The 12,233-nt window shown below is 40.1% G+C and overlaps 1 protein-coding gene across 2 annotated transcripts in view; it reads right to left on the bottom strand.

Annotated features, from left to right (window-relative positions):
- Positions 1 to 12,233, bottom strand: part of KIF26B (kinesin family member 26B) — a 316,787-nt gene that overhangs the window by 49,780 nt on the left and 254,774 nt on the right. For both annotated transcript variants that reach the window (XM_068939319.1, XM_068939320.1), the window contains one exon: positions 10,369 to 10,528. In XM_068939319.1, coding sequence (XP_068795420.1) covers positions 10,369 to 10,528 — 160 coding nt within the window. The remainder of the gene's footprint in view (positions 1 to 10,368; positions 10,529 to 12,233) is intronic.

Raw genomic sequence — 12,233 nt, 5'->3', positions numbered from 1 at the left:
TGCCTCTGAGCCTAGCTGCACAGACACCTAGTGCTGTCTGAGCTGCCCAGAGGGACTGGCACAGCCCACACAGGAGCTATGGGAGACCCCTGCCCATCTGGAGCTACTGCTGAGGGCAGGCAGGATACCTGGGAGTGTTTCGAGTGGCACGAGATGCCTACGGTGCAAGCAATGGGATAGAAACTTTGATCAGCGAGAGCATCCACTACTGTGAAGACTGTCATGTATTACGCTTCCTCTTCTGAGCCTCCAAATCCCTTCATATCTACTACATCTCCCAGCTAAAAGGTCTCCTTTTGTTCTACCTATACAGACGCAGGTCTATAGCTCCCTAAGTCCCAGGTGTGTAATGGCACTCGAAATAGCCGACACTGTGATTCTGCTGATCCAGCCCACCACTCTCTGGAACCAGTGAGACCAAAGGGAGGCACAGAAGAGCTGGTATTTTTGACAGTATTGACAAATCAGTTTTATCACTGATTTTCCAAATGAGTAGAGAGCGGTTTTTTTGTTTTTTGTTTTTGGCCTAGGAGCACAAACTAAGGAACGGGGAATTATAGAAACAATTTAGGAACACAAGCCCCTTCAAAAATAACCTCATTTGAAAATAATTTCAAAAATAAATTTAAATATGGCATGTAGGACAGTTTTGCTGATGGAGTAGATGAGACTAAATACATCACAAAATACATCTCATCACACTTGCTAGCAAACATATCAACTAATGCGATTTATAAACAAAATTAAAAAAAAAAATCTAATACGTTCATTTCTGCAGCAGAAGAGAGAGCTAATTTTAATATTTCAGAAGTTAGTTCTAACCAATCTGCTTAACTCTAAAAAGTCAATGCATATTTTAAAAAATTCACTTCACATCTGTTCATTGTGTACAGGCCTGAAGGCAAGCACCAGCCAGAAAACTTTGATCATTCAGCAGCAGCCAGTTAGTATCTGAAGGGCAGCAAGAGGATTGTCTGCATTTCTTTCCTCTCAAACATGCTCTGAAAATAAGAACTTCAGTAAAACTTTATATGGAAAAAAACATCTTGCAGTTGCAATGCCACTCAAACGCTCCTGAAGAGGCGAGATAAACTGGTCAAAATACCTAGCGTTTACAACCACATAATTCTCTTCAAAGCTTCTACAGAAGCTTCTTAGAGCAAAATGCTACCCCCCAAAATAAAAGGAGATGTTCTATCATCAGGCACATTCACATAAATCCAGAATAATGTCATTCCACTCAGGGGCTGCATTAAGCTTCCCACTGGTGAAACAGTCAGTCTGAGAAGAGAAAGAATCTGACGAGAAATTATTCAACTACTTCCCCACAAAATGTAAACAAAGTTTTTGTTTATTTTTAAGTTAAGGTCACAAATACTACTTACATTTATCTCTGACTTTGAAGAGAAAAATCAAATAGCCCTGCCTGTGCCACTTCGGTAATCACAAATCCCCACTTATGTGACAAGTTCTGGTATAACCTTCTTGAGTTCCAAATTCAGTCACAGCCTCATCTGCAACAACTCATTATATGACTATACTTTCAGTTTTCACATTCATTGATTCCATCAGTCACATCCCTAGCAATCCCGAAAAATCCCATCACTAGGTAACACTTAACCACATACTGCCTCTTTCAAAAATTAAGCTGTAAATCGCCAAATATTGAACATGAACTACTATATACAATATCCCTTAGCAAGGATTTGAGGATTATCTCATCTAATTAGATATAAGCATGTTTTCTAATCTGTGGGCTTAAGCCAAAGCCTAGTAAAAAGACTCCATTGACTTCATTGATCTTTGGATCAAGAACTGTGAGAACTTGATTATGCATTTCAAAGAGGAAAAACCCGTTAAAAAGGTGCAACTAACTGAGGGAGGAAGGAAGAAGTGGTTAACTGAGTTAAATCACTTGGCACAGAAATGGACTGGACATCCCACGCCACTGCCAGGGCAGAGTCCTGAGAAAGGCACCAGTGAAACTCTCTGGATTTCTTTGACTTCTTCAAGTGCAACAATGCAGGAGACCGCTCATTTTCATTCATTCATCCCTAAAAATAGGAGGAGATCCTAGTAGACACACAAGAATATGTTTTATTATTAATTATTTGTTTACTACCTGCCAGGTGCAGGCAATCTTCCTTCTTCCTTCACTTCTTCCTTCACTTTCCTAACAAGTATGAAGATATATTATCAAAATGGAAATACAGCTACCGAAAATTCTTAGATATTTAGCCCCAGAACTCTGCACTCAAATTCTTTAAGCCAAGCCCCTAACCAATGTTAAACTGCTAAGGGCAGTGTATTTGGCAGTTACACGCTTCTTTTGCTTCTAAACCATTCTGCCAATGAAGGGTTCACTTCAACTCTTGGAAAGTTATTCCACTACCTAACAGCAATCACTGCTAGCACACTTTCAAGCTTATATCCCTCTGTTTCATTACTTAAGGATAAAAAATCACTCTGCCACTTTGTCTCACCAGAAACAGTTCTCTCCTCCTGTGTGTATTCATATCTTTGAAATACTACAGAGCAGTTGTCATCTCCCCTCTCAGAGGTCTCCTTTCCCCTGCAAGCAATGAAGCTTTATTTCTGCTACGCTGTTCCTCCAGGTGAGTCGCCTTCTCATCTCAAGCCTTTCATCATTCTTCTTGCTTCTCTTTTAAATTCTCTTCAGCCTGTCACCCCTTCTTAGTGTTGGGGTGCCCAAATCTGAACCAGGTATTGTAGGGGCTACACACTGGCTCTATACAAAGAAGAGCTACTTTCTTTGGTTGTCTGCTGTGGGATTTCTCTGCCTTTCGGCCCTGAGTCACACTGCTTTTGTGCAGGGATAGAAGGATCAGCAGGGAAATGAAAGTTAATTTCAGAGACGGTATCTGTACGCAACTACTCAAGGAACCGGAGATAACCAAAAACCAAAAATGTGAAGTAATAAAATGCGAACTAATAAAAATTTCAACATGCTTTTTGACAATTTGCTGCCTTGCACAAGAGCTAGTCATTCCAGGAATGTGACTTTTTAAAAATTGTTCAATTAAACACTAAATGAATTATCACCACATATGCATGGGAGAAAATGTATTAATGTTCAATTGAGCCTGAATCAGCTGTGGAATAGGTGAGAATAAACTGCTGGATAGTCTCATTGAAGCACTGTTAAGGTTCAAGATAGCATTTTAATGAATTAAGTATAGATTAATTTGCATATGAAATCACTACAACTGCCTACTTGGGTCCCAATCAAGTTACGTTTGAGCAATAACTGCACGCTACTGGATTGCTTGTTCATTACCCGCTACATTTGTGCTGGCCCTGCACCAACCTAGTGTCCTGCCCTGATACAGCTATACACTGCTGGCAGGAATGGCTATTTAAATGCAATTAGTAATTGCCATTAAGTCTGGCTATAAACCACAAGCACTTTGCTTCTCATTTTATTTTGCAGTCCATCATTATTTGCTTGTTACAGTATCTATACAGAAGTAATTTCACTGTGTGGCTCAAAGAGCATCAAAAGAGCTAGCTCATGAGGTCTGCTCCTTCTCTCCTGTGCACTTGTGTGGAAAGGAGTCACGTCAACTGAGCTCTGTTGTAAAACTGGTGTAACAGGGGAATTAGGTCCAGTGAATGCAACAAATTCACTTATATCCTCTACATGCACAAATACCCCTGCTCCAATAACTATCATGTCGCCATTCTTACGTCCGGCAGGACTGAGCTGAAAAGCCAGTGCTAGGGAATGGCAGGCTGTTACTTTGTGCTAGACTGAAGCCTTCCTTGAGGATTTTGCTCATTATCTCTTGTTAAGTTGAGGATGAAACACAGTGGGGTAAGAGGTGTGCAGATACAGCTCAAAGCTGTACCATCAGCTGTACAAACTGTCCTACAGTAAAGCATATGGTTGAAGAACCCTGCAACACTTATTGCTGGAGCATGCAACAGTCGTTATCCTCCTACTCTTGAGCTGCAGATTAAATTTTACCCTAATAAAATGTAAGGAGGAGTTTTCCAACATTCACAGACTGTGCATCCCTAATTCCATCTATTTTATGATGTTCCCTGGAATAAAGAAGAAATTTGTCAGAAATTCAAGCTAGTAAAACTGTCAGCTACAGAAAAACCCCAAAGGTGAAAGCAACTGCCAGATGCTCCAAATCCTCATTATATCTGCACTGCCGGTGTTTCAGCGCTCACCTCTCGCTAACAATTTCATTGCTCTTCCTCCATTTTGCCAAAGCACTCTAGCCAGTCTCAGTGATTAGGCACCTAAGGCCAGGTCCTCAGCTGGTTTAAAATGGCATTGCTCCAGTGGCTTCAATGTCTCTTAGCCAGGCTTCTGGCCCGCCAACCCGGTTGCCAATAAATATCATGGAAATATTCCTCTGTTCTTGAGCAGCTCCTGGTTTCGACAGCTAATTAGGAACTATTTTACATTCAACAAAACCTCTATCGACAGCTCTCCTACAGCTGCATCACTCAGGGATATTTTTTAGTCATATTCTCCTTTTTAAATGGACTCACCTCTTTTTCTCCTTTGCTTCACAGCTCTTCTCTGTGGATTGTTGCCTCCTCTGTGCCTTATCTCCCAGTGTCTCCTGGAGCTCTCCCGTTCACCTTGGAGCCTTTCCCAGTCTAGTGGTTCTGTTTTAGCTCTCACTCCTACATGCCCTCCTGATCTTCACTTTTTATTCCCCCTTTACCTGCTCTCATATTTCCACAAGTACACCAGTAAAACAGTTCTTCACTCACTTGTAATATACTAATGATAATTTAAATTTACACAGAAAGATTGTAGATCACAAAGCCAGTATCCTTTTTTTTTTTTTTTTGCCTTCTGAGTCTTTCTGTGGCCTTTGTGTCATGTTCTCATTGAGGAGGAGCAAAAGCAAGGAACAGAAGACAGTAACAGCTGCAGCAGTGTAAAGCAAAAAATCACTGGAATCACTCAAATGAACGAAATAATTTAAGTGATCTTAAGTTTAGGCATAGATGGAGTAACCAATAAACCGTTCCTCAGTGAGCATACAGTTCAATTTTGGCATTAATTTCTTGGGCCTAGTAAGCAGACATGGTTGTGTGAATCCTACAAAACTAATATTTAGTACAAGCTTGTAACTAAGCATAAATTTTTCTGGTACTAACACTATTTATTGCATAAGGGTATTCCTGGCAATAAAAGCTCCATCAAGTAGCAACATTGGCCATTAAGTATCATCCCAGGTATACGGAAAATTCTTTATTAGTTGTTACTGCCAATTCCTCCATCAACAGCTGCTCAAAATTCTCTGCAGAAAAACCCTTCTAGGATGGCACCCCTTGTTGATATTTCATCTTCTGAGCGTCAGTAGGAGCAACTACAGGTGAAGATGATCCCAGGGACAGATGTATGAAGCCGCTGTGTATTTAGCGCTAGGCATAATGGAAGCCCTATCAGTGTCTTCCACTGCTGTACAGAACATACTGGGTCTGATTCTGTGCTAACATCATTTTCATCGTGCTTCAATTCCACTGATGACTATGGAGTTATTCCTGATTTATGCAGGGATAAAAGAGAGTGTAGTAAAATTATCACTGCTATATGAGTACACTTGCTATAACGGGCTTTTTCAATCACAATGCTTTCACATCAGTTTTACCTCTTGGTTTATTCTTGCACCTTCCTTTTCTCCTGATTGACACCTGCCTAAGAAGCCCCAATACATATTCATCACTTTTGCAGTTTAACAGATGAAGCAACAAACAGATACAAGTATGGTTTGAGGAGTACAGCATCTATGCCATTGATCAACTAATTACAGGTGCTGTCTTCAGTTTTGTTCAAGTTTACTGTGAACTGGTTTTTAGCTTTCCTCTTCTCTGCCTGAAAAGTTTTTATTGACCTGTTTCTTCAGAGAAAACTAATCTAACTCATGCTATAAATGCAAAGGCAAGGCATATAAACAAAAGATATCTGGGGCGCTGGTTCTCCTCACACACATTTTTTTTTACACAGCTGAAGCTAGTGCAGTCACAAACAACCACTGATTGTTAACCCCTTTTTTTAAGAAAAAAATATGGATTACTGGAATCATTTAAATCTCATTTTTGCTTTTTACCCCAATAGTCAACTAACAACTTAAATGAAAAATCTAACATACAGCATATTCTTTAGGCTAATCTTTTATACCACAGTACAATAATCCAGTGTTTTCTCATTTTCTCCTCTTCGCTTAAAAGCAATGACAGTCTACCCTTGAGCAGAAAAGGCCAGATTTTGCATGACATTGAGATCATTTGTTTGAGTCCTTAAATATAAAAAAGTAAGAAAACAAGGTAATAGAGTCCTAGTGACACTTAACATTTAAATAGTGCTTTTGGCTCAGTCTAAACACACTTTTACAAAGCTGTGCTTGATTTTTTCTCTTGCTCAGTTTTATAGACGCGAATAAATAAATTCTATGATTTTCCATGCAACAAGAAAGAATGGATTAGCCCATTGTTTAAGCACTAGATTGCATCATAAAATATGGTGGCTCCGCCACTAAACCTCCTATGCAAATCACTTAGCACTATTTTATTTTCCATTTTTCAATGGAAAAAAAAAAAAAACCCTGTAAGATCTGTCAGGAAATGTAACCATATGAGAAAGAAGCAGGAGTGCAGAGAATAAGATTCACGCGTTTGACTCACACCTATCTAGCTTTTGGATAAGACTGCTTCCTTGGATAAGCACAAGCATCTAGTTCAAACTATAGGATGCCTCCAGAAACACCAACACATGGGGATAGGACATTAAGAAACGAGCCTATTAGTAAAACAAGGAACAATTTCTGAAAAAGAAATTCATACAGCCTTGCACTTTTCTAAACAGTTTTCTTACAATCTCATAGTCACTAAAATGTATAAAAATGATTATTTCCAAAACAGCATTTCCATGAATTATCACCACTCCTGTTGCCTAGCAACTGGAGTAATTTTTGAATAGTGAGCTGTATAAACCAGTATCTGGAGTTGGTGCAAATGGGTATTCATTTGAGGGTTTAAAACACATTCATCTTGGAAATCACAGGCAGCTAATGTAGCACTAATGTATAGCTGAAATGCTTTAAAAAAATAAAATGGCACTAACAATTACTGCAGCTTAGGAAAACCTTCCTCCTACAGCAGATCTGAGCCCTGTCAAACTTGGCCAGGGCTAGAGTTGAGTTCTTGGCTATTCTTTGGGGTTGCAAGCGCCCTTTTCCAGTTTTTATGAACACATTTCACTTTCTTGTGGAGCAAACCACTCTTACCCAGTCTTCTGAGGGATGTGGTTCTAACTCAAGAGCAATGGAAACTGGTGACATTAAATGGCATTTAAATCAGATGAAAAGTAAATTCTATTTTTATATGGTCCATACTGAGCTAGAAAAACTCACTGGGTCATAGCATGACAGAATTATGTGCTTAGTAAGGCTCAAAAGAGGTCTAGACATCAATAGTGACAAAGAGATAACTCACTGATATATTAGAGGGCTATTTATAAGCACACATATGAAAGATAAACTCTCAAGGCACCGTCATTTGTTAGCTACATGTGGTTGCCCGTTATTGGGATTTTTGCCCGTTCCTCAGAAGCATGTAGAATCTAGCTTGACTGCAAGACAAGATCCCAAAACAAATCAACCTATCTTGTTTAAGGTGAGAATTTCTACATTACTTTCTTACATCTCTAATAGACAAATTCGTGCTAAAGCTAATACAAATCTGTGTTATTGCTCCCAAACTTCCACCCCTCCCCCAGCAGAAAAAGATTCCAGCTGACTGGCTTCCAATGCTCCATAGTCTTATGGATAAGAACAGGGGAAAAAAAAAAAAAAAAGCAAAATTCCTGGAAGTCTGCATGTGTTTTTCATAGAGACTGCAGACAGAGAGGCAAATTCACTCCTGGCATAAACACACAGCCCATTGAAGGCAATGCAGTAGCATCTGCTTATACCAGCTATGAATCTGAACCATTTTTCTCTGTAACTACTGCCGGCAGACAGGGGGCTGCATGTAGCACGCAATGGAATTTGAGAGCTTATAGCATCTCGGAGTTTAGAGAATTAAATTTCTGTAGTAAGAGAAAAATTTGATGTCTACGTTGTTCTAAGATACTGTGAGTTGCAGGGTTCCCAGGAAGCCATATAGTGCCTACTGACAGACTGCCATAAAGTACTTAATGGCTGTTTAATAGCTCAGATAGAGAAAAATGCTCCATTTTGTCTGCTGCTCCGTGGCAGTTTCCTGAGACCCTAAACATACAGCACAGCCCTATCACATACGAAAACACTCATGGTGTTATTCTTCATTGCCTCTCAAAAACGGTAGTTAACAAAGTTGGTATTTTACCCTTCCCGATGAAAGAGAGCGTTCCTTAAAGAAAGGGAAATGATCTCAGCTACACAGGGCTACACAGCAGTTGCTCTAAATAAGAGGCACCATTGACATTCATCACTTGACAGCATTTGAGGCATGAGAGCGGAGAGCACGTCACGGGCTACGGGATGCACAGCCTCTTCTAGCACGCAGCCCACGCGCCTGCCTCCTTCCTCTCTTCTCTGCCACCGAGGAGCAGTGCGCACCTGTACGGCTGCTTCACTGAGCAAACCGTGCTTGCGCCCACCTAAGCACCCAAGTTTCCATCCACAAGACAGACCCAGTGATGAGCAAGTGTGCTGGCACCTCTGCCTGTGTACGCTCAGAAGCACAACAGCTGCAAATCCCCACAGAAAGAAATTGCTAGTGCAGCAAGTGGCAGACATCTTTGGTAATGCTTTTCTCCCAGTCAGGCATTGCCAGGAAAGACAGCTGTGGCATTTGGTAACTATTCTTTGTATGTTTAGTTCTAGCCTAGAGAGCATCATTAACATCTTTTTTTTTTATTCCTTCAGTCTGTCTTCCCTTTAATCCATAAAACCTGATAAGAAGGAAGACAGATTTTTGATAAGCACAGTTAAGCTACATTTTGTCAAGTGTAGAGTTCAAGCTATCTTCACACTGCAACCAGGCAAATGATCCACAAAGTAGTTTATGAATGTTTCCATGCACTTTTGTCTGGCCCTTTAGAATCTGACTGAATTCCAGGAACAGGAATATTCCTCAAGAGCAGATTTTCGGCCCAGACTGCCAAACACTTTGGAAAATAAACGTCGGATCAGCTGTCCAAATCAATTTTCCACTAAGAACTGAATATATTCAACGACAGAAGAAAAATAAAATTATAACCAAACTCAATCCATTTTTAATTTCCAAAACTAAGACAAAACCACAGAAATAAAACTTATCAATACCTTACAATCTTGAATGAGCATGAGAAAATAATGACCTGTCTGCACCCTTTAAAACAGCAAAAAAGGTGAAATGCATGGAATAAAATATGTGCTCTGAATGACTTTCTTGGTTCATTTTTCACGTCATCCTATTGTTCCCACTGCCAGACCTCATAACTGTGTCCTTCACGAATGGTGACATTCATTAGGACTTTGATTACAAGATGCTACTGTAAGCCATTGCCTGCGATGCCAGCTGCTACTCCCTAGACCTTAGCCTAGAGAAAAGCAATACTGTTCACAAAATCAGAGTCTTTTGGAAACGGAAGGCTTCATGACTGTCTGGGCTGCGTAATGAATTCAAACTTGCTTTCAGACCTGCACACATGACAAATCGGCTGAGACAACAATGAAGAGAAATGTGGACAAAACGTACCCACTATGTGAACATCTCCTCTAATTTCACAGAAACAACCTGCAGGAGCAAAGGCCGCTTGTCTTGTATGACAAATGGGGCCTACTTCTTCTTGCAAGTGAAAGGTTGATACTTGGACTCAAACCAGACAAAAAATAAAAAGCACAGTAACCTTGGATCACAGAAATAATCTCATAACAAAGATGTACATTGATTTTGATAGATATTTTCAAGAAACATAATAAACTAAAATAATTGCTTCTACAGTGTTTTGTTACGGGAGCAACTTTTGTCACAGCGTGATAACTATGAAACTGGATCTCAGATGTCTTGAGATATTAAAAAATCTTTGAACACTCTTAGAAAGTAAAATCCCAATATGCTTAATTTCAGTCCTTAAGGTCTGTTAAGACAATCGGGTTCTACTCCAGCAGGCTGCTTCTTTTGAAACCTTCTTTTGAATGTCAAATACAGCATAGCTAGCAAATACAAGGTTAGATCATGTGTCAACGAGCCTTAGACAAATTCTGCTACTTACCTCAAGAGGACTGGACTGACTCTAGCATTTCAAGACTGTCTTCCAGCCACGTTGATTACCACAAACTGCGTCAGGCCCAAACACGCAAAGGGCTAGCATGCATCCTCTCATTAGGTATAACAAGGAATATCACTTACTTGTATGGGATGTGTTTGCTGCCATTGACGAGGGCGAGGATGACGTTGCCCAGTGCTGACAACGAGAGACACAGGCCCGAGCTCCCCTCCCGGTTTTTGCTGAGCACTTTCACACAGCTCCCCAGGTCAATCAGGTGCAAGCGGCTGCGACCTCCTGACACTGCCATAAGCAAAGAAGTGAACAGTTAGTATGTGCCTCTTCTAAACTGCTCAAAGAGCACTTTCCCAGGAAAGCAAAAGACTCGCCACTACTTGCAAAGAGGAAACAATTCAGAAACCTCTCCTAAACAACGTTAGCAGTAACAAACTGTTGAGGTCCTGTTAACCCCCCTTCAGCCTTTACTGCTGCACATTGCTGATTGCTGCTGACTTGCTTAAAAATTGGCAAGGCTTTCACCGCTCACAGCTCGTGCAGGTTTCACTCTGTGGGAGTCACCACTGTGCCTTTTTTTTTTTTAAATATAGCTCTGCTAGCCTACATCTGAGTTGGTGCTACATTACTGTCTGTGACTGCTGTGCATCTGTCCAGAAAAGTACAGGCTGGGAATAACTGCTGGTGAGCAGTGGTCCTGTCTTTCCCACCTCAAAGACTGGACATTCAGAGAAGCTGTAGCATTCTGTGTGATATTCAGCTTTGCTTTAAGACTATATACTTCTATATAGTCATTTGGTTTAACAAAAGGTTTGTCATCTCTGCTCCCACTAACCTTTCACTGTTTCTAGAAGAGTATTTAGGAAAACTCTTTAAACCCTGCAGAATACCATGGGAGACATAGGTTATCAGCTGATAAACTGTTACTATGTGATTGCAGAGCTGAGACATATGAAGGGCATCTTTTCAAGGAATTTTTATAATATTTCATGTGATTCACCAAAACTACCAAGACATACTCCTAAATCTTCAAAGAAGTTGGAGATCATAGTTCAGTTCTACCTTTATATTATTCTAGACCTTGCAAGCATACACTGCTTGCAATTGCAAGGTTGTTACCATTGTTTGTTGTCTTTAAAGATTAAACGACAAAATGGTCGACAATTTAAGCCAGGAAACACCACAGAGAAGCAAACATTGTGAACTTAAATTGAGCTACAGATGGATGCTCAGGTATAGAAGTGGAAAGGAGAGGTACTTTCACCTCTCCATGTTTGAAGCTCCATTTTTTTCACAGGAAATTCCTATTTATTCCAGAAAAACAGGATAACTAGATGAAGTGTATACCAGGGAGAGCACCAGCAACAAAGAAGAATCTTTATTCTAGTGAAATACACTGAGGACTGAATGTCGTTTGCTCTAAACTGCGTCCAGTTTAAAGGATTGGTGGTCTAAAGGTAACATCATTTGACTTTAAGTGTAGTGGTGTTGATAGAGAGTAATCAAGACGAAAAATAGGGAGCCACTGACAGTTTCACAGAAATGATTTTCAGAACAGTTTTCTAACAAATCCATTTGGAGTTGTAGTAAAAGGACTGTTTCTACTTTCCCATAGGTTAATCACATGCACTTGCCTATGTTACATTAATGTTGTTCAAAGGGGTGGTAATTTATATTTTGAAATAATTAATGTACCATGAACTTGCAACACGTGCAGAAGATTCCAGTTTGGACAGCCTTTAATAAATCTACTGAGCAGCAAATTGTACGGGTGAATATGGTATGCGGAAGAGGCAACCTTGGCAGTGGATACTCAGGTCTGGAAGATGTGGAATAATTTCAGTTGCCAGCTAAGTGTGACAGGAGTGCAAACAGCTTTGTTGACTGAAACAGACTATAACTTTCTAAGTATGGAGAAAAAAGGCTGCTTCTCTTCTTAACAAAGATGAACATTTGGACATGAACAGAGAAAGGTAGCAATGTTTATATAAAA

The sequence above is a fragment of the Struthio camelus genome, chromosome 3, assembly GCF_040807025.1.
Source record: "Struthio camelus isolate bStrCam1 chromosome 3, bStrCam1.hap1, whole genome shotgun sequence".
In the NCBI taxonomy this organism is placed as follows: Eukaryota; Metazoa; Chordata; class Aves; order Struthioniformes; family Struthionidae; genus Struthio; species Struthio camelus.
The sequence above is the reverse complement of the archived record's forward strand: the minus strand, read 5'-3'. Positions and strand labels throughout refer to the sequence as shown.